The sequence below is a fragment of the Hippoglossus hippoglossus genome, chromosome 4, assembly GCF_009819705.1.
Source record: "Hippoglossus hippoglossus isolate fHipHip1 chromosome 4, fHipHip1.pri, whole genome shotgun sequence".
Taxonomy (NCBI): domain Eukaryota; kingdom Metazoa; phylum Chordata; class Actinopteri; order Pleuronectiformes; family Pleuronectidae; genus Hippoglossus; species Hippoglossus hippoglossus.
Window position 1 is genome coordinate 6,128,121 of NC_047154.1, and position 26,326 is coordinate 6,154,446.

General features: G+C 43.8%; 2 protein-coding genes across 3 annotated transcripts; both read left to right on the forward strand.

The window, feature by feature from the left end:
* Window positions 1-400: 400 nt before the first annotated feature.
* LOC117760529 (proteasome subunit beta type-11-like) lies at window positions 401-1,640 on the forward strand. The gene has a single exon (XM_034583637.1). The coding sequence runs from the start codon at window positions 465-467 to the stop codon at window positions 1,638-1,640; it is 1,176 nt and encodes a 391-aa protein (XP_034439528.1). The 5' UTR covers window positions 401-464.
* Window positions 1,641-5,402: 3,762 nt separating this feature from the next.
* Window positions 5,403-25,510, forward strand: LOC117760519 (cadherin-24-like). 2 transcript variants are annotated; one of them, XM_034583621.1, is made up of 14 exons: window positions 5,403-5,514; window positions 8,728-9,505; window positions 14,065-14,359; window positions 15,527-15,646; window positions 16,012-16,179; window positions 18,201-18,382; window positions 19,238-19,494; window positions 19,584-19,720; window positions 19,874-19,995; window positions 21,076-21,193; window positions 21,300-21,608; window positions 21,752-21,941; window positions 22,069-22,471; window positions 23,911-24,780. In XM_034583621.1, exons 2-14 carry the CDS (start codon window positions 8,873-8,875, stop codon window positions 24,778-24,780), a joined length of 3,804 nt encoding a protein of 1,267 aa, XP_034439512.1. In that variant the 5' UTR covers window positions 5,403-5,514; window positions 8,728-8,872. The 2 variants fall into 2 exon arrangements, with proteins under 2 accessions (XP_034439512.1, XP_034439511.1); XM_034583620.1 differs by having other exon boundaries at window positions 19,584-19,995; window positions 23,911-25,510.
* Window positions 25,511-26,326: the final 816 nt, after the last annotated feature.

Here is a 26,326-nt window from a genome sequence, read left to right on the forward strand (position 1 = left end):
CCTCTGCTGTTTGATTTATCTGATTTCATTTTCTATTAGGGAACTTTGGGGAGTGATGCATCAAAGCTCAGAGTCTAACTTAATTTGATGTGCTCGACCCAAGGCTTTGCCATCACCCCACGTCCTTTTTTTTTGCCTACGCCCACGCAAGACTTTGAAGAAAGCTGATCTGAAAAACAACCTGATATAACAGCCAAAAATTAATTACCCGTGGGCTACTGACAGTTTACGCTTCAAAGTCTGCTGAATGAGGCATTGGTAACTGTTGCTGATGGGCTGTTTCAGATGACCATATATAGGTGAGAGCGGTCTTGTTGTCTATATAAAGGGTGACTGCTGCCAAAACAGACATTAGCTTCAACTCCAGATGTTATTAAAAACCTTTGTCAGACAGCTAATATGAATATTTCAGATTTAACTTGATTCCAAAGACTTTTTTCGAGGGAATAAAGTCATTATTTTCAATGGCTTTACAGGATATATGTGATTTCCAGGACAGCTTTCTGGATAGAGGAACCGCTCAATGTTCTTCGCTGCCTTTTGGAAAGAAGACTGGATTCAACTATATGAGAGGTTTGCCCTTCAGCAATAGCACAAGTCTGTTTAATTTTTACATACCAGTTGCAGAGTACCTAGATAAAAGTCCAATACAGTTTGGGCAAATCAGCACCATCCAGAGCTCCAGCACTCCCTTATCTCAGGACTGCATCCTGCCATCCCTCTCCCTGCCAGTAAATCATCTTCTTTCGGCCGCTCAGCCTGTTCCTTTGCCTTTTCCTATTTCTCATGGAACCACCACCCTAGCTTTCATTTTTCAGGGCGGCGTGTTGGCTGCAGCAGACACTCGCTCCAGTTGCGCTGGGTACGTGGAGGGCCCAGCCTCCCAGAAGATCCTGCCCATTCACAGCCACATGGTGAGCACCACCTCGGGAACTTCGGCCGACTGCGCCCTTTGGAAACGGATTCTGTCTCGAGAACTGCGGCTTTACCAACTCCGCCACGGCCGACGGTTGTCCACGAGCGGAGCTGCCAAACTGCTGTCACACATGCTTCACCCATTTAAGGGAACTGAGCTGTGTGTTGCTGCCATTATGTGTGGGTGGGATGGAGGAGAGGTACATGGACACCATGATGACACTGGAGGCACAAAGACTGATCCTGGTGGTTGCACAGAAACAACAAAGAAAATAGAAAAATCGGTAGACCCCAGTCTTATAAAGACTCAGAGCTCTTTTTCATCTGTTGGTGGTCAACAGCACTTAGCTAAAAAGAAAATGAATGGCTCTGGACCCCGTATGTTTTATGTGTGCAGTGACGGCACTCGCCTGCAGGGAAATCTCTTCTCTGTGGGCTCGGGATCCCCTTACGCCTACTCAGTTCTGGACCAAGGAGTTAAATGGGAATTGACACTGGATGAGGCCACGTTAATCGCCAGAGAGGCTGTGTACAGAGCCACACACAGGGATGCATACTCAGGAAACCATGTAGATATCTATCACATCTCCTCAAAAGGATGGAGTCGCAGGAGCAGAGAGGATTTGAAAGAGGAATATTACAGAGAAAAGGAAAGACGAGAGCGAGGGCTGAGACAGATCGTGACTTTGTCTGAGGAAAACATGAAACAAACAAAAATGGCATGAGAAAAGAAAGGCGAACGTGTAGGAGTGTTTTGGAGAGACGTGACGGCAGCTCTGCAGCAGATACTAAATTAGTGAACAGGACAGGCAGTTGCATATTTTTCAAATTGTTTGGGCATGCATATTGTTCCCTCTAATAAACAGCTGATGTTTTCTCTGTGCTGATAATAAAATGTAGGCTATTCTAACAGTTTGTGATTCCCTGATGGTGCAACGAGCTAAAAAATAATAACAGAGCAGGGGCGTCCCTCTCTGTCCTCTGTCAAGAACCTCGTCTTTTGTGAGAGCGCCTCATCTCCTAACACCTCTCACATACCTAACTGACACTAGGGTGCACTTGATCTCCTAGCCTTTGTCTTACTGAAGAGATGTTGTGCCTCTTTCAATATCTATAATATAGCTTTAGATAATTGCCTCTATAAAATGAGTAAATGTAAATGTCTAACAGCATACTGCTGGCACACATTATGAATCATTCCAAGGATGTAAGAGAATCACTTACCCGTGCTTGTTTTTGTCGTTCAAAAAGAGACACAGAAAAAAGGGACTTGAGTCGTCCAAAAACTCTACATATCTGGGGGCGGATGCTCGTAATGTATTGCTACAGGGAACATATTTAGCTGTGGCAATAACCAGTAAGGAGTTAAAAGGTGATTTGTGTCTGCTGTCAGAATACTTCTGAAGTTTCTTCGACACGTCAGTAAATTAATCAACACGTGAAAGTCTGCTGATCTTGCTTGTTCATTTCTGTATGAGCAGTGTGGTAGTAAATTAAGCATACTACTAATCATTCAAGTGACTATGACAGTCCAAAAGGATATTAGTGCAAAAGGTATAGAGCTGTTCGCCCTCTATGCTGATCAGTCCTGAATCCTGGATGCAGAAAGCAAGGGACAATGCGAAAGGGACCTCGGGGGATCCACATCAAACCAAACCAAAACCCAAACAAACCTAAGGTTGGGTATCGTTTCGTTTTTTTTAACAATACCGACGAAATGAGGCCCCATAATCTGAATTGTGATTCGGTCGTGCAGAAACTGGTGCCTGCTTGGCACCACATTTCCGTGCCCAACCGTGATCAAACCACATCATTCCAACCTCAAATAATAGTAAAGTAGTTCAGTCAAATTTGAGGGCGAACCTCCACCACCATCCCAAACACATCATGCAAACACATGTAGATGTTCTAGTCTGTAACTAACCCTCTAAAATTACAAAGCTTTTGGAATAATGTCATTGGCATGGGATGTTGTTAGGGTGTTTCTTGTAGGTAGTTCTCCTACATATCTTCTACAATCCTACATAGTCGATCAGAATACAATTGGGTTCTCTGAAATTTGTTGTTGCTGTGGACTAATGTAGTCCGGCCACTTCTCATCTCAGGGCCCCAGGCAATTGCCTGCTTTGCCTACCCTGTAGAAACGCCACTGGTAAAACACAGGCAGTGTAATTCAGCATATGGGTGTGGTTTTATAGCATTTGAAAATGGTGCTTATGTTAACTTATTTTACTAATATTATAAGAGTGTTTTAGGCTAATGTGTGAGTGCAGTGTGCATTGAACATACATAAATGTATTATTATCTGTAAGATATCCACATCTGTAAGATGAATTACAGGCAGGGTTGCATGACGATGCACGACATCAGAGAGCTGAGTGTCTCCTCAAACCTAAAGTAGTGTGTGATTGACTGCAGCTGTGAGAGAGGAAAGCCTCCCTTCCTCCCCAACCTCATCCATAATTCCCATCTACGGAAGTTCATTAATGACTGAATTAATGAGCGAGCAAAAACAAAACAAAACGTGGAAACCGGTTTGGTGGTCCACATTTTAAAGCTCGCAGAGCCAGACTTGTAAGTAACAGAACAAGTTCTGAGAGAAGTATTGAATCAAAGTTTTGAGCCTCCAAGACAAACTTTGACTTAAGATGTGAGCGAGCAGTAGGGGTTCCTTGGCTTTTTGTCCAATTTCCACTCCTCACATGGAAACTCCAGCTGAGAGCAGAACAAACTCCACCGGATTGGACCAAGAAGTGAAATGTCACACACGCTGGTTTCTAAGAGACATCAATACATCTGTTTTTTCTCTGTTTGTCTTAAACTAGTGCAGTGCCTGGAACTCCCTTTTTGGAATGTTCTGTTCTCTTGTCCTGTGTTGATGCTCCGGAGCTACTTCAAAATGATCATTTGTCATTAGTGAGTCCTCCTCAATCAGTTCTACAATATACTGTCACTTTTTATTGTTTGTGTACTGGACGTTGTGTGCAGAGCTTTATATAAATAGTCTATGGTGCAGAGTGATGTTAGAAAACATTGTGTTCATCCTACCTGGTTTATCTGCAATGAAGATTTTACAGTTTGTGTTTTGAATAAAATGAAACTGAAGGTTAACCAATAGACACAATCTTCAGACCAAAGGTCACACATTTTCAAAATAAATCCTCTGTATTTCCCCCCCATGCAGCACTTAGGCAAAAAAATGAGAGCTGCGCATTCAAATTTTATGCAAATTGCTAAACAGCTGCCAGTTGCCGGCCACTGCTGTCAGTTGCAAATTCCAAATCACAGCTAACTCTCAAACACTCCCCTTTTTCTAGATATTTTCCATAGACAATTGTATCATATCAGCCTTAAAATGTGCGAACAATTCTTTGACACTCGTCTCTCACAGTCGGAGCTTAGCATGTTTTGCACTTGTAAATCCATCCCTTGTTCCCGTGTGCTCTCAAATCCTGACTCATCTAGTTACTGCTCGGGTTTGTATTTTGCTGGCATGGTATAGTTTTTGCTTCAATAAGCCTCCATACACAGCTGGGCGCAAGACATCTGAGGAGTGACCTTAGGGTTGCGAGTTAGCTTCTCGCCGTATGACTAACACTTTCACTCACAATCTTCAACTGAAGAAAACCAGAACTTAAGAAAGATCAAGAAACACTGATGTACAAAGCCCGCCTGCACTCTGTAGATGAATGACTGTTTTTAAGAGCATTGAGCTCAAAGTATGTTTGACGTATTTGATCAAATATATCAAAATGTAAAAAATATCACATCAGCCAATACGAGCAATTTCATTTTACCTACACATCTAAAGGAATTCAAACGTGGACATGATATCAACTAATCTTGCAATTCTTTACAAATAAATAAATCCAAATGTTAAGGTGTCTTGTTTGAATGAGTGTTTCGAAGACAGAGAATGGAAATCAGTGATAAAATGTGCTCGAGGTTGAAACTTAATGGGCGACTTAATTACCCCAATGTGCCACTTATCAAACTGTTCCTTTATTCTCCAGGAAAAATAATTCACGTCCTGACCAATCTATTCAACTCACACGATGCAAGTATGCAATCAAAGTGGAAATGAGGAGTGGGGGGTAATTACAGTCATACATTTTAGACATGTGTTAGGCAGCTGGGAGAACACCAGTGGTGCAATTTCATCTTTTAATGCATCCTCCAGTAGCAATTTTCTGGTGCAGTTTCTAAGGAGGAAGGGGGGGAAAAGCAAACTTATACTGAAGATGATTGTGCAGACTAGCTACATAAGAAGATTACAAAACACTGCATGGCTTCAAGGAAATGATACGGACTAACGAGAAAATATACTGCATGGGGGGGATTAAAGCATGTGATAATAAATGGGATGGTTAGAAAATGTGTGGGTTAGTGACTGAGTGTCTGATCACAATCCTGTAGGCTGAGAATTGTTTTTATGAAAACACTGATGGAGAGAGAGACGAAGGAAGGGAGGAGAGAGAGAGAGAGAGAGAGAGAGAGAGAGAGTGAGTGGTCAGACCTCACTTTGAGCTCAGATGAACCTCGGCGTGTTGTTCTCCCACGTTGGATCATTTCAGCTCCGTTACACCGGGAGGACACACGGTAAGCGCTCCTCTCTCCTCGTCCTCCTCTCTCCTCGTCCTCCTCTCTCCTCATCCTCCTCTCTCCTCGTCCTCCTCTTCCTCCAACACTTTCTTTTTTCTTCTCCATCTTCGCGATTCACGAGTTTATTGAAGCCAACGCTCTTTACGCAGCCGAGGCAACTTCCCGACCAGTCAGTTTGCTCCACAACTGATCCGTCGTCAGTTTGAGGCTGTTCGCTGATGACGAGTACGGACAACCCGCTGGACAGATGTTACCATGCACGCGCGAGCTATTCAGGTGAAATGATGTTGGGCAGTGCGTGTGATAGGCTAGAGCCAGGTCTGGGGTGAGTGAACTGAGATCCGTAATATTAATAATAAACAGCAATAACAATAACAATAATAATAACTTTAACAATAATGTGCTGCCTTCTCATTTAACAGAGAGGTAGTGCGTGTGCGCGAGCGTGCGTAACGCTTGTGTTTGGTGCGCGCCACTCACCTGCACCTCCACGCGCAGCAGGGGGCACGCTCGCTTATTCAAACATATATACCTGGACCTGGGTTAGTGGCCCACAGAGGTTTACATAGCCTTTATATATATTTATCTGTATTCATATATATATATACAAGGAGTAATTGGGACGTTCCATTCATTATAATAGTTAGACCAAGTGTGTAAATCACATTAACGTGCATCATTTTTCTGGCTTACTCTAACAAGACAAGGTCATGCTCCAGGCTATTTAGTGTTTTTCTACTAGATATGCTAATAAGAGGTCCAGATGTGTGCGTGTGTGTGTGTGTGTGTGTGTGTGTGTGTGTGTGTGTGTGTGTGTGTGTGTGTGTGTGTGTGTGTGTGTGCGTGTGTGATAGAGCCATCAGGAGCTTAGAGAAATATTATAATGCCCGTCTGTGTTTACAGTGTAATGTCACAGAAGGACTTATCGTGTACGCGGTGCTCTGACACTCTCACAGACAGAGCACCTTTTAACCACGGGGGCATCTCCACATGACAGACAAGAACACGGCCCCACACTTGCTCAGCACACATGCCTCTGCAGTGGCGGGGCCCATCACTTCAGGTTAAGTTGCCTTCTCGAGAGCTAAGACCTTGACAATAATGAGGTGACTGATGTGCTGAGCAGGTCTGATGCACTGGAGGGACTCTGAAGAGGTTTTTGTGCACGCGCGTGTGTGCGCTCAGCAGCCGGAGAGAGCCCCGCGCGCACGGCGAGAACAGTCGGATGAGAAGTCTGCATGCATTAAGACGAATGGGAGAGGTAGGGAGAGGCCAGGGATGTTGAAATGGAGCAGAGTCAGTCCACAGCCTGGACGTTAAAGCCAGCCAGGCTGCCCCCCACCCCACCCTCCTCCTCCTCCTCCTCCTCCTCCTCCTCCTCCTCCTCCTCCCAGAGCACTTCCAGCACCACCACCCCCTCCCTGCTTCTCTGCCTCCCATCTCCCATTTTTCCCTATGTAAAAGGCCTGACATGCACAGGCTATTTTTAATAAAAAAGGAAATAGCCTTGTTGCAGTGAAGCGACTCGGTGCAGAGTGAAGTGAGACTGAAACAGCGATTTGCAATTTAGAGCTATGTCACCACTCATCATTCCGTTCTGAGCCAGCAACAGCAAACCGTCCTCACGCTTTCATCCCCTATCCCTGCCTTACATTTCACACATAGTGTAGCTCATACGCACTCGTACGCTAAAGACTTCAAACAGTGAATGACATGTACCGCTGGCAACAAGGGTTCGGAGCAAAGCTGGCAGAGAGAGATGTAAGCTGCAAGCTCGGTCTATAGCTGCTACACAATGGCTGAGGAAGACAAAAGTGTTGAGGAAACACTTCTTGTATTTTGCTAGATTTAAGATGATGGCAAACAGATGCAGATGCTGAACAAGGGGCATTACATATGGATGAGTTGGAGTAATTGGTGTGCAGAACAAAAAACAAGGGTGGGTTTCCTCTGGAGGAAACGAGAAAGGGAGAAGAAATTACTTAATATTGTCTATGATCAAATTCTCAAATCGACTCTGTTCTCCAGCCTGCTTTTTCAGAAACTAGGTCAGTATCTGAAGTGCAAAAAGAACATTGGTTTCATTTTTATGTGTCTCTCCTTTCATATGTAGCATATCACTCAGGAGATGTTATGGTTGGTTTTATGCACGGCCATCAAAGCCCCGAGCATTATTATGGCTCCTCTCTTTTATTTGAACCTAAATTAATCAATGCACGTGTCTGACTGTACATTTTTTCAATCAGACGAGGCCAGAGGATTTAGGTTTATCACTGAGCTCTGTGTCATTTATGGTCTTTTAATTTTCCGAGCATAGCTGGTTGTGCGGAGGGAAATCTTTCTAACGCTCAAGTCCTTCACTGTGAATCTGTTCAAGAGTAGTGCATGCATGAAAACTTTATTTAAATGGGTTGGAGCGACCACATCCCTGTGCACCCATGACTCATGCGCTGTTGCAGCGCGTCTGTGTGTGTGCATTCATATCTGTGTGTGTGATAATGTGTGCCTCCATGTGTGCATAAAGGTGAAAACAGATGTGGGGAAATTTACATTCATCGCAGGAATTAGCGAGGCAGAGTGATGAATGCAGGTGGAGCGTGGATGGAAAAACTGCAATTACACACTTTCAGTCTTGTTAAGCTGCTGACACTTCTCAGTACATCAAGTTTTTCAAAGATCAATGGCCGCGATCTGACTCAAATACTAACGAATCTCAGATCATTAAACTTTAGGAAAAGGAGGACAAGTCATTGATTCAATTATTTATGAGTCTAATTAATCTCTTAAGGGGAACTTCTTTGTCTAGCGGGCGCTGAGGCATGGAGCGACCATCTTTAGGGATGACATAAATCACATGGTGTCCAGGTAGTTGTGTTCGACAAGGAACAGTAAAGTAGCTGAGCTCCACCTCATCACCAGGACCTCAGGCTCCGAATTAATTAAAATTCTTCAAAGAGCTCACTTAACGAAGTGATCAATAGCAAGATTCAATCAGCATTTTGAATAGTGTGACTACCAGCATGTGGTACAAATGGAATTCTCTTTCCTACATCGTTTTCAAATATCAGATCGAAACAGCAGGAAAAACATCCCTACAAACTCAAAGAATCCCGCTCACTTAACTTCTGTGTCTTGTATCCTGTTCCCCATTTTTATGAATACAGCAAAGATCACACTAATCATGTGTTCTCTCGTGTGATCTGATTGCAGCATGTGCACTGCATTGGAAAACGTGAGGGGAAGAAGGTGGAATGAAGACTCAGGCAGAGGGAGAAGGAGGAACACAAGATGAATCAGTTGGAGTTGCTCGCTCCTCGGTTATTCTTTGAAACAAACTGATCTGTGAACCTCAGCTATGGCGGCACATATACTGCTTCTTTTGCTTTTATTCTGTATGGGGGAAAGAAACTGCATGGCTGTCGACCTTTCAGAGGAAGATCAGGATGTGCAAGTAACAAAAAACAAAAGTCAACAAGCTTTAGCACACCCAAGGTCCACGTACTCTGTGAGAAACAAAACACTGGAGAACCAGCTTCAAATTGAAATGGATGATATAAGAACCCTGCCAAATGTGTCGTTTAAAATGAACGACAGAGAACCTAATGATTTTGACTTGAAGAATAATTCAGCAGTCATGCTGAAACATCCTGGATCTGATGCCAAATCCTTAATACCTCAACATCGCCCTGAACTCACTGCGAACCACGAGGAAAGGAGCAATTTGACTAATGGAGAGGTTGAAGGTGTAATTAATGATCACGGCCTAGTGCCGAGTTCAGAGGAGGAGCACTCTCTCAAGCCCGGGCTCCGTTTGGAGACAGATGTCGGCAAGGATCTGCCTGAGAAAACACAAGGTCGCCCAAAATGGCTCACAGAACCTGAGGACGGTGGGTCGGGGCCTCGCTCTCGCCTCCGGAGGAGCTGGCTGTGGAACCAGTTCTTTGTGATCGAGGAGTACAGAGGGCCGGAGCCTGTGCTCATCGGACGGGTAAGCTGTTGTCGACACCTGTCAGCATGCACATGTGAATCACCTGTATCTGTGTTGTAAGAGTTTGTGCTTCTTTTCCGAGGGATCAAGAAAACAAACTAAAATTTGTGTAGAAATTATTATCACACAAAGAATAATTTAATTTGAGCAAACACAATTTCTCTTCTGCTCTTAATACATGCATTTACATGTTTGCCATTGTTAGTTTGATTCATTTCCCCTGCTCTGCAATTCAACTGGTGTGGTATTGAAACCCATGGACGCTTATGGTTATTGGTCATAGGGGAAGAGGAAAGCACTTAGAAAATGGAAATCAGCTCCACAGTCACACATAAGAGGTTTTAACACTCTTTCTTTACATACCTACTTTTATGAACCTTAATTAAAGCCTGTCCTTAAGTGTGTGCTTTATGGAGCTACACGGGTTCAAAACATAGACTGTATATAAAGATGGACGATATGACAGCCCCTCAAAAGTAAAACCCAATCCACCCCTAGTGACTGGCTGCATTTTAATTCATAAACCCCGCCTCCTCCATGTTAGTGGGTGGGACAAGGGCCAAGCAAAAAAGTCAAAGTGCATCTTAGAAGAATTTTCCTCAAAGATGGTTTCTGTCATTAGGGCTTTTCCACTCTCATTTTACGGCACCGTAAAATGAAAAACCTAATATCTACCTAACAAAATGTTAAACTTTTAAGTGAACACAGACTGAATATCCCTCATCATGCAGAACATCTATTCATCTACAGCAACATCTGAACATTATCTGTGCCTCATTTTACTGTATTAAAGTGATGCAGAGTTAGAGTTAGTGAGCCATTAGTAAGGACTGCCAGTTAACCCAATGAAGAAGAAAAAAGTAGGTGGCAGTATAAACCTTGGAGTTGTTTCAAAGTGACACAGACTTATTGGATTTCCGGCTTTACCAGAGATACGGTCTAAAACAAAACTTATCGTGTAACTTATCTATGTCGCTCTTGTTCGGCTGCTGGATCCCTAAGTGTTGATTGTAGAAAGATAGTCTGGAGTCTGGCTTGTGTTGTGAGTATTAAGTTGTATGATCATAGGTACCAGCTTTGTGGATATGTACAGAGTGTGTGTTTTGTTGACATGCTGATTTAGTTGCTTGGTGTTTGAATTGTGTTTAGTTTAGGTGAAAATGGTTGTGATTGGCCGAGATTCTACCCGTTCTAAGAAGGTACATCATGTCCATATTGGCAAAACTTTATTTTCGGATATGTTACCTCGTTGGTGTCTGTAATGTCCCCTGTGAACCGGTGCGTTTCAGTAGGTAAAAAGATGGAAGAGTGTGAACTCTTTGTCTTTTGGGGCTGTGAATTAAGTAAAAAATTCAGAATTGTGAACAGTGAACTAGTTAATTTTAGTCTTTACAAACTGAGCTTTGACCTAGCTCTTTTTTAGTGTTAACTTGCACACTCACAGCATTGTTAGTAGCCTGCTAGTTAAATTCTTATCTAAGCAATAGCTATTAAATCTAGTTCACTCTCTTGGTGTTTGCACGACCAAAGCAGTAAGATCATTCATGTTGGTAATGGAATTTTAAAGGTAGGGTTGGTTTTCTGAAACAATTTTTATCTTATATGTTGAAATCCTCTTAACATCCCGATAGCCATCAGGAAACAAAGTTAGCGAGCGGGTCAAGGAAAAGTCGTCTTCTTGTAGTTGCCATGCAGTGTGTGTTCATGTGTTTTTTGGGTGTAGCTTTGATGAGAGGGCTGATGGGAAGTATCAGTTGCGTTTGAGCCTGCTCTTGCGAGCTTTTCCAGGATTACCAACCCTAGCTTTAACTGTTCCTCTGTTCCGGCTCATAAAACAGATGAATAGAAATTAACTCTATGACGACAATGTAACCTTGCAGTAGTTTTTGTTTTATCCTGCTGACAAACATACAAACATACAGGGGTGTAAATGTTATCTCCTTGGGGGAGCTAATAACCTTAATTCCCTCCTAATCTGGTAGTTACTGGGTACAGCCTCTTCCTTTATTTAGGACCACTGCTTCCTGGGGCCAATCCTCCTGCCCAGAACCAAAGGTTAGATAACTGAATGAGGGCAAAAGACAAAATTATGCAATCATGTGAATATTAACAGTTTATTGAAAACACACAAAAAAATGTTGTTACATTATTCAAAATCTTAACTGTAAGATTATTTCCAGACAGATTTGAATCAGTGTTTTTCTGTGTTCTAAATGCTCCGTCATAGGCTCAGGAATCAGGCGTTAATGTAACTCGAGATAATTGCGGTGTTTGTGCTCGCACTTGTCGTGTCACATACTTGGGTCCTCACCGACGCCACACCAGCACCCTTCAGCTGCTGTCGGTGTCGCTGCATGAAAAAGTGTCTGAGGTGATTTAATCCGCAGCACACCTGAACCATGGATGTCCCAGGGGTTTACTTGTAGCATTTCACAGTCAGATGCTCCTCACTAATGCAGCTGCTGGCAGCTACAGTATACTCACTGTAGGATTATATCAGCTGTAACGCTAACAGGGACTGTTGCCAGCCACTTTGTAGCTAGTAGTATACTTTATAGTGACAGTCTAGATTGGATTCTCACCAGTGCAGTATAGACCTCATAAATGTTTAATCTTCCTGGTTGTTATTGATACAGTCAGTGGAGGGGTGTTAACGCAATCAGTAGACACACAAGACGGTTCACTCCTCTGCAAGCACAGAGTCTTAATGTTGATGTTCTTGTAGTAAAGCATCCCTGCATTGTGAGGAGGTTTAGACGCAAAGTGTTTTCACTCTGAGGCAGCATCAGTTTGTTTGCCAAAAATAGAGAGACGAACGTGTCAAACCCATTACCGGTGCAAGGTCTGAGGTGAGCTATCAACTGTTCCAATCACAGGTGCCTCGAACCCGAGTGAAAAAAGAGAGGAAGAGTCTGCTGATACAGTAAAAACATGTCGGTGAATGTACCGGCAAATGAGAGGAGGAGGAAATTTGGATTACAGAGAAGGAGAGAAAGTGACAAAGGAACTGGCTTTGTTTTTACGGGATGGATAAATTTCTTCCCCGCCGTGAGAGTGTTTTTCCATGCTGACTGAAGCACAGCGGGACTGAGCCAGCAATTAGAGAGTGAGGAGAGAAGGGGCCTGATAGAGAGAGAAGAGGACGGTGGGAGGGGGGGGAGGCAGGGGAGCGAAATAGGCACAGTCTCTGACAAAGATGTCTCTCCTGGTGAAGTGTGGGATCAAAATTGAAGTCCGCTTTAAGGAAGAAAGGAGTGAGTGGGATGAGGGGATGTAGGGATGAGTTAAAAAAAACAGAGTCCCTTATCTTGCAATTTGTAGGGTATGCTATCATGAGTTTCTATAATCCCTAACTTTATCCTCCCCACACACACACACACACACACGAACACACACGAACGCAGACACCCAGAATGTACACTCATATGTACACTAATCTTACATATTCTCCTGGTCTCTGCCTGAATGCTGTTCACTGTGTGAGCATGAACATATGTTATGTTGGAATATGTAAATACATTCACGCCTGCAGATCTCATGAACACACACTGACTAATTCTGCATGTATCGTCGTGCCGGTTATTAAATTTCTCACTTTGTCAATTGGTCCCTCAAATTGCATGTGACAGATTGGAAACGCTTTGCAAAATTCACTGGAAACCATCTCTGCACATTTGTAAACAGTCACTGTTGCAGCAGAATTTTGAAATCAAGGCTTTAGTTCTCATGAGTATCTAAGGTCCGCAGCAGAGGTTGTGAGTAAGCCTGGTGGATTATGAACATGTGCAGATGCGCCTTAAGGGTAGAGAGAGATGTGAAGGCTCCTGGTCAGAAAGCTCAGTGTGATGAAGGCTGAGTAATCTCTTTAGCTTTCTATTTCTGTGTGTTTGGCCTTTTACCTATCTAGCTCACACTAATACCCTCTCTGCCATTAAATACTGAACCAATATTCTGCACCACGGAGCAAAACAGAGGGGAAGAGAGAGAGAGAGAGGAGGAGGGGAGAATAAGAAATGTGAGCAGATGGGCATCCTGTGTAACTGAGGTAACATGATGAGAAGAAAGAGACACGAAGACTGGAGAGAGGGGTTATTTAAAAGGTACGGGGAAGAGAGGCAGATGGATTTATGAGATCGGGAAAGAAAGAGACAGATGGATAGGAAAGAGAGAAAGATTTGCAGATGGATACCGCACTGTGTTCTCAAATTGCATCTGTGAACCTACATGTAGGACATTTGCAGGGCGACTGTCCACATCGATGTGGTTTTGCCCCCAACAAGCCCCCAGTGGCACATTTGGTCCACTGAGTTGATTAGCTGTATGCATCAGTACTCATCCTGGTCCCATATGTATCTTCCACACCTGGTGCCATTCATTTCCGATTCACCGAGCACATCCCGCCTTATCATAAATCACCCATTTTACACAGTCATGTTTTCGCGGGGCTTGCCAGGGGAGTGGATGAGCGTTAATGAGAGATACCTGCATCAGCATCCTGCCTGAAGGTGTCGCGGTGATCGACTCTGTGTTTTTAGACTCTGTGTGTTTTTGTCCTCCAGCTGCACACGGACATGGACAGCGGAGACGGCCACACCAAGTACATGTTGGAGGGAGAGGGGGTGGGCTCCGTGTTTGTTATTGACAGCAACACGGGCAACATACATGTCACCAAGTCTCTGGACCGCGAGGAGAAGGACCAGTACCGCCTCGTCGCAACAGCGACAGACCGGCAGACCGGCAGAGCCCTGGAGCCCTCCTCCGAGTTCATCATCAGAGTGCAGGACATCAACGACAACCCGCCCATCTTCCCCAGTGAAACCTATGTCGCCATGGTGCCGGAGATGGCCAACATTGGTATATCATCAAAACAACAATAAAGGGAAACTCCAATCAAAATGTATTGAAAGGTGGCTGTAATATGTTGGTAGTGATGTCTGTAATTGAGAGCAGCAGCTTGAATTTATGTAATATAATTCCACAAACCCCTGTCTGTGTGTGGGACGCAAACAGTTCATCTTATTGACTTTTCACTTAGCATGTGCATTGTTAGTGGTCCACGGAAGTGCAGTGCCAAGTTTTGCGAAATTTTGACACGCTATAGGTTCAATTTTAATAAAAATTCAATTAACAGGCGACCAGCGCTCTGGGGATGGGACAGCGTGCCAACAGTCAGTCAGTGGACCTTTAGTCCAACATGTCTTCTTACAGTGTCCATAAAATCTTTATTGGATATAAACCAGGTAGGATGAAAGCAACGTTTTCTAACTTCACTCTGCACCATAGACTGTTTATAAAAAGCTCTGCACACAACGTCCAGCACACAAACAATAAAAAAGTGACAGTTTATTGTAGAACTGTTTTAAGAAGACTTACTAATGACAAGGAATAATTCTGGAGTCGCTCCAGAGCGTCAACACATTAATTAATTGGATGCATCGTATTGGGTCATCACTGTTAGGTATAGCTGCAGAGATGGAGCATTGCATTGTGGAATCAGGCAAATTTAGGGAACTGATAACAATGATGAATTTGGTGCAGCTTAAGTTTAGGGAGACTGTTGGGCCTTGGTGGAGGTTTGTGCGCTCCACTGAGTACCATTCTAGTTTTTATCATTGAATCATTTGTAATAGCATGAATAATAGTTGTGTTTGTGAACGTCAGAAACAGGATCAAAAGGCCCGCCACAGCTCCCATGACTCCTGGGACTCCACCGACATGTGTTTTTAACAAGCACAAAACCAAAGACTATTGTCAGCATGTGTCTGAAAACATTTTTACTGGCACAGCTCCAGCGTTTCATGTTTCAATCCATATTTGTGTAGAAGATAATTGTTGTGAACACCCTGCGCATATGGACAGACAGCGAAGAAGTCGATAAATCCTTTTAATCCTGCTGATATAAGTGTATTCAGGAGCTACATTTTGAGTGGAGTATCACTTTACGTTGCTCATCAACCACATTCAGCTTCTGTGAAGAGGCTCTTCACTTCGTCACCTGCATTTTTCTCCTCTGTTTCACAGGCACCTCCATAATCCAAGTCACTGCCAGAGACGCTGATGATCCCTCGTATGGAAACAGTGCCCGGCTGGTTTACGCCATCACTCAGGGCCAGGACTATTTCTCCGTGGATGCTCAGACAGGTCGGGTAGCTTTGACGGGATGTGCCACATATCCCCTCAAAGCTGTTTACCATTACACGCCACTCCAGCTGATGATTACACTTCATACAGTAAATCCCTGTGGTGCCGTTAGGTATCATATGCTGTGTCTTTTCTACCATATGTCCAGTTCAACAGATAACATTTTAACTACATTAAGCATGATACGCTCAGAAACAGAAGTGGCCTGGAGTCACATGCTTTCCAATGTCCTGATTCTAAAAAAAAAATATATACATCTAACTCGCTTTGATGCCAACTTCCAGAGACGTTGTGTCACTGAAATCTGTCGCTTTTATGATTCCCCCCCCCCCACTGCTCCACAACCCGCTCCAATGCTCCACCAGGCGTCCTGCGAACAGCCGTGCCTGACATGGACAGAGAGACCCGTGATGAATATCTGGTCGTCCTCCAGGCCAAAGACATGGGGGGGCATCTGGGCGGATTATCCGGGACCACAACCGTCACTGTGAAGCTGAGCGACGTCAACGACAACCCCCCTCACTTCAGGCGGAGTAAGCGCTGCTGTTATCAGATCACCACTTAACTGTCGGTTGCGTTCAATCTCGATATAGCTTTAGAAATATGTGTGTGTGTGAGCAAAGATTAAAATGATGAAATATCTTGTAAAGGCACTCATGACAGCAGCCCGATATTTTTCGCCTCCTTTGGGTCCTGGCTGCCTTGACACGCTCAGAATATGATAGAAGCTCTTAGAGCAGCAAACCATCTACCCCTTTGATTTTTATCCACTCTTTCTAATCATTGTTTCTGCAATAACGCAACCTTTTGTGCCAGATGACGGGCATTAACATTCATAAACACTCCTGTGGTTCAAATGGGCTGTGGGTCCACGCTGAAGAGTGAAAGATCATGTCCACTCCTTCTTTTTCCAAGCTTTTCCCTGTTCCACGCTATCAATATTTCATCTTAAAGTTCAGTGCTTTCCACTTCAGGAGACGGTAAAATCACTGCAGAACGTCTCTAACACTTAGACATATATTGCATTTCTCTATATCTTACCTCTCCACTGTTTCCCTTTTTCCCCCCATTTCCCCCAGTCCTCCCTCCTGGCACTCTCTGCCTTCCGCCATTCATCTTAATGTTTAAAGCCCTCTTCCTCATGTTGACGTATTGTGCTGCAATACAATGCTCTATAGATGCAATTTCATATTTATAAGTGCCAGCCAAGTGTAACTTATCGACTGGTATCTGATGATCTCGTCCCTACCTCGCCACCTCGCTCTCAGTCAGTGCATGTGTTTGACAACAACCCCAGGATTTAGGCGAAAGGCTGATTGAACATGCTCTTTGAATGCGAGGGGTGTGATTTTCAAATTCTTTTTTATTACATGAAGGATTTGAATAATTAACAGTCAGTGAGATCAGGCTGTTCTGATTAAAAGGGATGCGTTTCTCTGAATATGCTGCTTGTTGCTTCGCTGCATGGCAAGAACACAGGGGTCATTCTGCTGCTCCGGTGAAATGACACGACCTGCCACACATCACTGGCTTCATCTTCATGCTGTGCCAAGTGGACAGACTGTTCACAGTAACAGCTACGATTCTCAGTTTAATAAATGCACAACTCAATCATTAATAACTGAATGGGACTAATACACATCACTTAATTAGTGGCTTTACAGTTTTATTTACTGTTTGTTTTTAACAGAAAAACTTGGTGGAAGGATGCTGTACCTATTATCCCCTTAAATCCGGATGCGGATATGTATCCAGGAACATTTAGTTTTTTTCACTTCAACATCAGAGATAGTTTTTAAAACTTTCCTTGATTTCTCAGGGAATAGATCTTCATAGATCTTGATGAAAAAAATCTGGCATGTTTAGGTGTGCAATTCGGTGCAGAACCAAAATAAAAATGTTGGTTGTATAAGGGGACTGTTGTGGCTTGGCGGAGTTAAGTGCCCTACTGAGACATTCTAGTAATCTATCGGTTGACCTTTTAAAGTGGGATCACATGAAACGACGGAAGAAATCAATGTTCACATTTGAGTTGCTCGAGTGGGTAAATATTCACCACTTATTCTTGATGAATGATGAGTAATTGCGAACAGTTGTTTGTCAGTTTTCTGTCAATTAATTTGTCAATAGATCGACTAATTGTTTCAGCGCGAAAGAGAATTGCATTTCAAAGCTGATCTGAGGCTTCAGTGTACAAAATTCTCTTTGTGCTGCAGCTCTGTAGAGAGAAGCCAAACAGAAAGAGGCGGATTAAGTGTAAAATGACACTTGATTTAAATAATTCCGACATCTGAGGCCTCATATTAGCTTTAACATTATAGCACAAAGCAAAGCCTGTGGACTGTGTTGCTCACCACTAAGAGTATATAGACATGAGGAGTGTGTGTATTAAATGTAGCCACAATTATAGTGTGAATAACCTGAATTTGAATGACTAAACTTTGAGACACTGTCATGCTTTACGTCATGTAGTGGATTTGTTCACACGCTGATGGATCATCATTCAGTGCCAGTTGTCAAACCCGTTAAATCCATTGTTTTCCCCTCTGTGCAGGCGCGTGGTCGTTCTCTGTGTCTGAGCTGGCAGCACCGGGTGTGGAGGTGGGCCGGCTCACTGCCGCTGACCCTGACCTGGGAGAAAACGCGCAGCTGGAGTTCACTATCCTGGACGCGGAGGAGGCCGAGATATTCAACATAACAGCGAGAGACCGAGAGGGCATCATCGAGCTCAACAAGGTGAGTGACGAGACACGGGGACAGACACCATGGATTCAGGGATTCAATGGCGTTATTTTCACATACGCAGAAACAAGAAGTTATCAATGCAATTCAAATCTTATTTCCCCATGTCTCTATCTGGTGACGTCAATAAATATATAAATATATAAATAGAATGAAATAAAATAAAAAACGGAATACAAATAATTTTTAAAAATAAATGCACATTCCTATCCATCTATTCAAATCATACACACACACCCATACACACTGAGGTAGTCAGTTATAACCTTGGTTACAGGGAATGTGCAAAAACAATTGTGCATATAGTTGTGCAGAAGAGACAATGTCAGTAGTGTAGTTTTTTATTAAGTGACTTCATTTAGGGCAGCTTTAGTTCTATTATGAACAAAGTTAAATTACATTTACTTGGTGAATCAAACACTTCAGTCCTCCACTCAAACCCCAACTGCTGCTAACAGGTTCAGTCTCTACTGGACAATTAAAGAGTAACAATCATCAGAAACATCAAAACCTGTTGCTCGTATGAAGAGAGCTGGTCATGTGAATGAATTAGCCTTTTTACTTTTGAGAGTTTGATTCAAAGATGATTATTGTGCAGTGAGATCTTGAATCAAAGGATTAGGAGGGTGAGGAAATAACAGCGCTGGATCAGTAATTGCCCAAAAGGCCAATATGGAATATGTAAGCTACATAGAGGGATGATGAAAAGTAAGTCTTACTGTATATGAATAATGAAGCACTGCATGTGTGAAGAAATATGAAGCACATATATATATATGAATCATAAATGAAAGGCCCTCAGTAAAGCACAGCCTTAAGACTGAAGATGCTTTATTCCTCGCCCAACAGCTACTGGATTACGAGACCCGCAACTCCTATACTTTCTCCGTGGAAGTTGCCAACCCTATAGTGGACGCCCGGTACCTAAGGAAAGGTCCCTTTAAGGACCAGGCAACGGTCCGGGTCATGATCCTTAACGCTGATGAGCCCCCGCAATTCTCCCAGACTCGGTACCATCTGGACGTGTCTGAGAACTGCCCCCCTATCTGCTCTGTGGGCCGGGTCTCTGCCGTCGACCCAGACACGGGACAAAGCTCCAACATCAGGTGGTTATTACACCATCACTCACTCTGTCTCTCTGGCTCCCACTATGTTCTTTCTTTATTTTTGCTCATAAACTCTTTCCATATCCCAGGTACTCCATTGATCCGCAGTCCGACCCCGAGGCTCTGTTCCGCATCGCCTCTGACACGGGCTTCATCAGCACGGTGATGGAGCTGGACCGCGAGCAGGAGCAGTGGCACAACATCACTGTCATCGCCACACAGAGGGGTACGTCGGCCCCTTCTGCCCTCGGGGCGCAGGGCTCACCAGAGTCATATTTCACAGAAAGCGAAACCGCCTGGAGTCGGGTACACGGTGTGTGGCGCCTGAATGATAGAGATTCAGCGATGATTTCAACATTAGTGTCCTTTTTTCTTTCAGACAATCCCAATCTTGTGTCAAGGGTTGTGGTTGCCATAGAGACACTAGACCAGAATGACAATGCCCCAGAGTTGGACAGGCAGTACTCAACATCTGTATGTGACTCCAGTGTCCCCGGTCAGGTCCGTTCTTGTTGTTGGTTTTTTTTTGTCTGATATTGAATACAACTTTAAATTGTATTCTTGTTCCTGTGTTTTCTTCTCCTCCTTTTGTTAAAACCTTTTCGACAAACTGGTTTAGTGGAGACAAAATCACCTCGTTTTTATTTACCCAGCTTTACATTTCCAAATATTATGTCATGGAATAGAGAGGTAACACTGTACCATCAGTCATGGAGGATATTAAGAACATCCTGTCAGGATCATTGGAATAAACTACCCACTACTACTATTCGTGTTACACTAATCCGTAAGATTCCAGTCCAGGCTGATGTGGTTGCCTTGGTAACAGCAAGTGCATTTTAACACCACAGCAAACACTCGTAAGCTCCGACGATGCAGCCAAGCGAACTCACAAGTTCCTAAAGGAGAAGTCGGTCAAAAGTAATTACAACCATGTTCTAATTTTGTGCTTTTTCTTGTTCCATCACTCCCTGGAAAATTAAAAGACTAATCCAAATATCTAAAAAATAACCTTTTCTTGTTTTGTAGACACATTTTTGAGAAACAGATTCACAAATGCGGTGACTAATTCGTCGCATCTTCTGTTACTCCTTCACAATAAAAGCCAACGTGTCTTTTTGCCAGCTGAATGCTTTTACAGTGAAGCAGCAGCATCGGGTTTGCACGAGCGGCAGCTAAGTGCAGCTCTGACGCAGCATGAAGAGAGTGAACCATGAACAGTGAAATTAAAAACAGTAACGCTGGATTACATGATTCATTGTTTCCCCTAAATCCCCTGTGGTGGACTCCATCGCAGAGGTAATTATAGAATGAAAATTACATTGAATGGTTATTACTGAGAAAATCCCAGCCATAAAATTGATGGAAAAGAAACTGGGGTGGATTTCATGAGAATCAAAAGGGTTTTAAACTAAGTTTGTTGCTGCAGTCAAATAGAGGTGTTTATCCCAACTCTATTTAAATAATTTCTTCTCGTCATGTGTTGCATGTGTCAGCAGTTCCACCACAGACTGAGTCTTTCATTTTCATCATGTTTATATGCCCATGTGAACCATTATAATAGAGCATCGTGTTCTGCAGGTAGTTCAGGTTCTGCGAGCCATCGACAGGGACCAGGGAGGACAGGACACGCCGATCCACTTCAACATCCCCCCAGAGTCCAGCTCTGCCCTCAATCTCACCATCAGGGAATCTGGAGGTGGCAACTGTTTCTTTTCATTTAATACACACCACCAACAGAAATCGGGGCATGGTTTTTGTGCAGTGACCATGTTCGATGTGTGTGTTTTTTGCCACGTTATCAGGTGTGACAGCCAGCCTGGTGCTCCAGTCAGCTTTGGATCCCCTCCCTGGCTTCTCCTCATCCTTACTCACCCTGTACGTGCCGGTCGTGCTACGTGACGGGGCCTCGGGTCTGACCAACACTGGCACGGTCACCGTGACCATTTGTCCCTGTTTGCGAGGGGGCATGCAGACCGAGGATAGGGGGAGACAGAGGGACAGGCGATGGGAGAGACACATGGTTTGTCTGCCCATGCCGTCCGCCTCTCCATCTCTCATATTCAGTTTGGTCACCTTGCTCGCCATGCTGGCCTGTGTCACCACTCTGCTGGGTAGGTTCAGTCGGTTCTGTGGATCCTTCCAAGTCCTATAAATATGTTGTTTGTGATTTTTGAAAAACGCTGAGCAGTTGTGTCAGGTCGCTCCTGTAATGTCTAAAGAGAATGTGGTCATGTGTCTCTGTTATGCCCTTTAGTGGTGTGTGCACTCTCGCTGTCATTGCGCCATCAGAAGCGAGACTCCCACTCACCCTTCGAGGAGGATGATGTCAGGGAGAACATCATATCCTATGATGACGAGGGGGGAGGGGAAGCGGACACCGCAGCTTTTGACATTACAGCACTGCAGAGCATGCACAGAATGCAGCACATGCACAACAGAAACATGTGAGCTGTGCCCAAAAAATTAAGATAAAAAAGGAAAAAGTTTATCCTTGCAACGGTGGCTTATGGGAGAGTGTGTGCGTGTTTGTGTGTGACTGTGTGCTTCTCTGACATTTATCTCTTGGCACAGATGGTACACCCAGCAGAATCCGCCGAGGGCCAGGACGTACAGCTGGAGCCGTAACCCGCGCCCCAGCCTGGACCCTCAGCAGAGGCCAGGCTCTGCCCCGCTCTACGGACGCCTCTGCTACGGCATCCACACGCTGCCTGTTCTCCGAGATTATCCAGCCGGGCCACTGGAGGCAGGTCTGCAGTTAACACAGCTGACCCACGGGCTCGCCGGAGGTCATATTGGCAATTCCCTTGTCATCCAGAACCAGAGCACCTTTGAGCCGCTGCTTCACTCTCCTGAGACGAGCCCTGCTAGTTACGAAGCAGAACACATGCTGGCGAAGAGAAATATTACCGACAGAAATGAAGGCAGTGAAGCGAATGAAGAAGCAGATACAAAAGACAATCTGGATCAGGCCAAGGTCAGAAAAACAAAACAAAAATTTCTGTAAGCATCGTATAAACTGTCTTGTGAGCAGATAACGGTGAATTGGAGTCCCTGCAGAACACTTTGTGTTAAGATTTAAGCACCACTGAATTCAAAACATTGAATAGTCCCAATTTACCTGTAAAACGTTCAAACTCTGTTATTCATCTTTTCAGCTCTAATAAGTCAGATCAGGTCAACGAATCTGAAACTGAATGTGGGAAGATTTGTTTTCCTTCTATTCATGATATCAGGGTTAAGGTCGGCAAATGGACTTGACCTCAGCAGTGTTTGTTGATTCATGTCCCTCTTTGAGTGTAGCTACTGCATATGAGTATGATTTAAAAGGTAGTTCAAATCATTTCATATTTGAAGTACCCTTTAAATCATACAGAGAGAGAGAAAGAGAGAGGCCCTGGCTTACACGTGCCGACGTGTCAATGATAACACAACTAGAATGCCACTCAGTAGCACATACTTCTACTAAGGCCCAACAATGGTTTTTATCTGGATCTGCACAAAATATCAGTCCTTTAAACATGTCTGATTGTTTTCATCAAGATTCATCAATTATTCTCTGAGAAATCAATGAAAATATACAAACACCCCATCACAAAATGTTCCCTGATCCAGATCCACATCAAAATTGTATATGTTCTTTCTTGGGTTATGCCCCGCCCCTCCACAAAATCTCATGGAAGTCGTAACCTCCTTGGTGGAGGTAATATGGCCAAGTCTTATTTACACTTTGGTACTTCACCACATGATCTAATGGAACATATGTCTGTTAGGGATGAGTAACCCAACCTGTCTGAGGTAACTGACAGAAGGTTCGGTCGGAATAATCTGACTGTCTGGTCAAATTTAAGATCCTCTCAGACATTCTCTGAACTCCTGAGAAAGTCCGGCAGGGTCTTCTGACATGCATGTAGCCGTGTTGTCGTCTCCTGCTTGTGTTTTTGTATACATATTTTAGTTCTAAATAGAATTAAACTATAATTTTAAAAGACACCAAAATTCAAGATAAAAGATTCAGGCTTAAACATCCAGTCGACCGTGGAAATCAAATCTGTCCAAACACATTAGTTTCACATGATCCAAGAAAGAGAAGTTCACATGAGCGCCTGGAAAACCTCAAGCATTTTAATTATAAATATCAATGTGTCAACTCCCCCCAAAAAAGGGGTTCTCTGACTAATAGCAAAACTTCAAATGATCTAATTCAAACCACATAAATTAAGAAAAAAACATTCCAATGCAGTCACTTCAGTGGTGTTGAAATGTCAGCATCACATGATGCAGGGGTGATACAATTCTTATGATTTCTTGTTTCTAAAAATACGAAAATTATTTGGCTTTTTATTGCTTCCATATATTTGTCCCTGCATGTCTTTTTGAATCATCTAATCTCTCCCTTCTCCTTTTCTGTAACAGACAAACCCAACAGAAGCAGCGCCGGCACCAGCCGACGACGCTGCAAATCTGACCTACTCCGACCCAAATGAGTCTTCACTCCAAAGTCACGCCAGCTCCTCATCAAACCAGCATGAGGGGCGGCCGGGGTCATCGCAGACTCAGATCAGCACGGGAGCCACCAGCTGCACCCTGGATGACATTGATACTGATTGCTCCATTCCCTCGGTCTCAGAGAGAAATTATTCAAACGGTAGTCAGATTAACTCTGTGAACCCCCCTGTTTACCTGACATCAGACACGTACAGCATCGTGGGCTCGCTCAATCCCAACAGCAGAGGGACGTGTGTGAATGGGACGAGCAGCGGCGGGTTGTACCCAGCGGGGGTGCAGCTACTGAACATGTGCAGTCTCCAGAGAAAGGATTTGACCCCGCAACCTTTGCCCTTACCTGGGGGCTTGTTTGGCAGCAACGGAGGCTGGCCGTTCAGGGCGGAGCCTGCGATGGCTGAAGCCTCCCACCCGCAGCCTCTCTGTATGGAAGACCTCCTGAACTTCCGCCTGGATCAGGTGACCTTTGACCTGTCACAGCCTCCATATGACTCACTGCAGACTTATGAGTTTGAGGGCCGTGATTCAAGAGCTGAGTCACTGAGCTCGCTGGAGAGCGACAGGGAAAAGGACGATGGGCGAGTGGTGGGAGGGATGGAGGAGTTGAACCAGAAGTTTCAGAGGCTGGTGGAGATCATCCGAGAGAGGGAGAAGGAGAAGGAGGCGGAGAGAGGAGAGATGAGGGCAGCTGAGGAAGCTGAGACTGCAGACGCCGCTCTGAGCGAGACTCATAAACAAACAGAGAACCAACAAAAGGAAATACAGAGATGGGATTTCTAGTCTGCAAAAAAGGAAGAGTTTTAAAGAGGAGCGCTCTGTTGACAGTGATAGATTTTAAACACAGCAGGAGGGGAAAAATACACATCCTCTGACAGGAATCCTCTTGTTTTTCCTCCCTGCCAGGAAAAATCCATGAGGCTGCCAGTATGTCGAGGAGTCGCGGTGGAATCAGTGCACAGCGTATAGTTTTCACATCCACTATGTTTAGAAAATGCATATGGAATCTGTCACTTTTCACACTCGTGTAACTGATATTAATAATGCACTTGGGCTTTCAAAGCGAAGGTTATGAAAAATTTACTTTTTTTTTTTTAAATATTGATTCTGAGCCCTGAAAGCTGCATTGTTAGAAAATAGGCCTCGTTAAAAATGGAGTGGAATTGTGATATTTAATATTGATGGTTTAATAGGGGCCCACTCACGATGCATCTTTGGAATCTGAATGGAACATTTGCATCTGAATTGGAAAGTGTTAAAACCACACAAGCGCTCAGCTCTGTGGGTCGACCGCGCCATGTGTTCACAGAGACTCTCCAGGGAACCCGACTCCCTACGTTTATACACTGGAGCTCTGTAGCCAGAGTACGACTCCAGCGACTACTCTCCATTACTGTAGCAGAATCTGCTCACTATGCAATTTGCACACAGAAATGATTAGATTGTCACTGTTGAAGACTTGTGCACTGTTGTGAACGGTCAGTAAATAATGTCTATATGTAGATATACATCAGACCTTGACTTCAGTGGTTATTGCTCAAGAGTGGACAATTCTTTTTCGGGAGGGGGATATTTACTCAAATGCAGGAAATGAAGGGTCCGGTTTGCAGTTATGAAACTGTTGCAGGCAAAAGATTACAATTTATAATGTCCCCCATAATTTCACCCACACAATATTATATGTGTTTGGCCGTCTAGAATTATCTCAAAAGGCTTGTTTATCTCCCACCTTATAAAAAGACAGACTTAGGCAAAAGTCATTATGAGAAGCTGTGCACACAAGCATTGTTGTATTTTTTTTCTCGCCCAGAAAAACACAGGCAACAGCAAAACAATCATTTACTTTTAGATTGTGTAATGTTATTCAGGCAATCTGTCATTTGGCTCCATTCTATTGCTATTTCAAAACACATTTATTATTCACAAGATATAAGATGGAGTCATTAAAAATAATTACATTATTTTTCAACAATATGATGAAATGATTTTGACTTTCTGCAATTATTTCCCACGCTCTGTTGTCCTCTGCAGGGGGAATTTAGGTCTTAATCAGCTGCCGGTCTTATAAGATTGCAATGCTTACAAGCTAAATTTGACAGAAAATCTTTGGCTCCGTGACAAGAAAAATGAGTTGTTAAAGACCGGACTCCTCAGGCGAGAGAAAGAAACGCAGAGGAAAGAGGAGTGGAATATTACATGAAGAGCCAAATGATAAGTAGTCCTGACCGCGCTGCAATTTGTCAGGATAGTGTGGATGTCCTCTAGCGTAACACGAACTGCTGCAGAAATATCAAAGCACAAAATGTTAAAGAAGACACATCAGGATCCG

What these genes read in the sequence shown, in the direction of transcription:
- LOC117760529 (XM_034583637.1), top strand. Translation starts at nt 465, where the DNA reads ATGGCTTTACAGGATATATGTGATTTCCAGGACAGCTTTCTGGATAGA.
- LOC117760519 (XM_034583620.1), top strand. Translation starts at nt 8,873, where the DNA reads ATGGCGGCACATATACTGCTTCTTTTGCTTTTATTCTGTATGGGGGAA. An exon ending in CCCCCCTCACTTCAGGCGGA is followed by an intron (nt 16,180 to 18,200) that starts GTAAGCGCTGCT and finishes CCCTCTGTGCAG; the next exon opens with GCGCGTGGTCGTTCTCTGTG. An exon ending in CACCATCAGGGAATCTGGAG is followed by an intron (nt 21,194 to 21,299) that starts GTGGCAACTGTT and finishes CCACGTTATCAG; the next exon opens with GTGTGACAGCCAGCCTGGTG.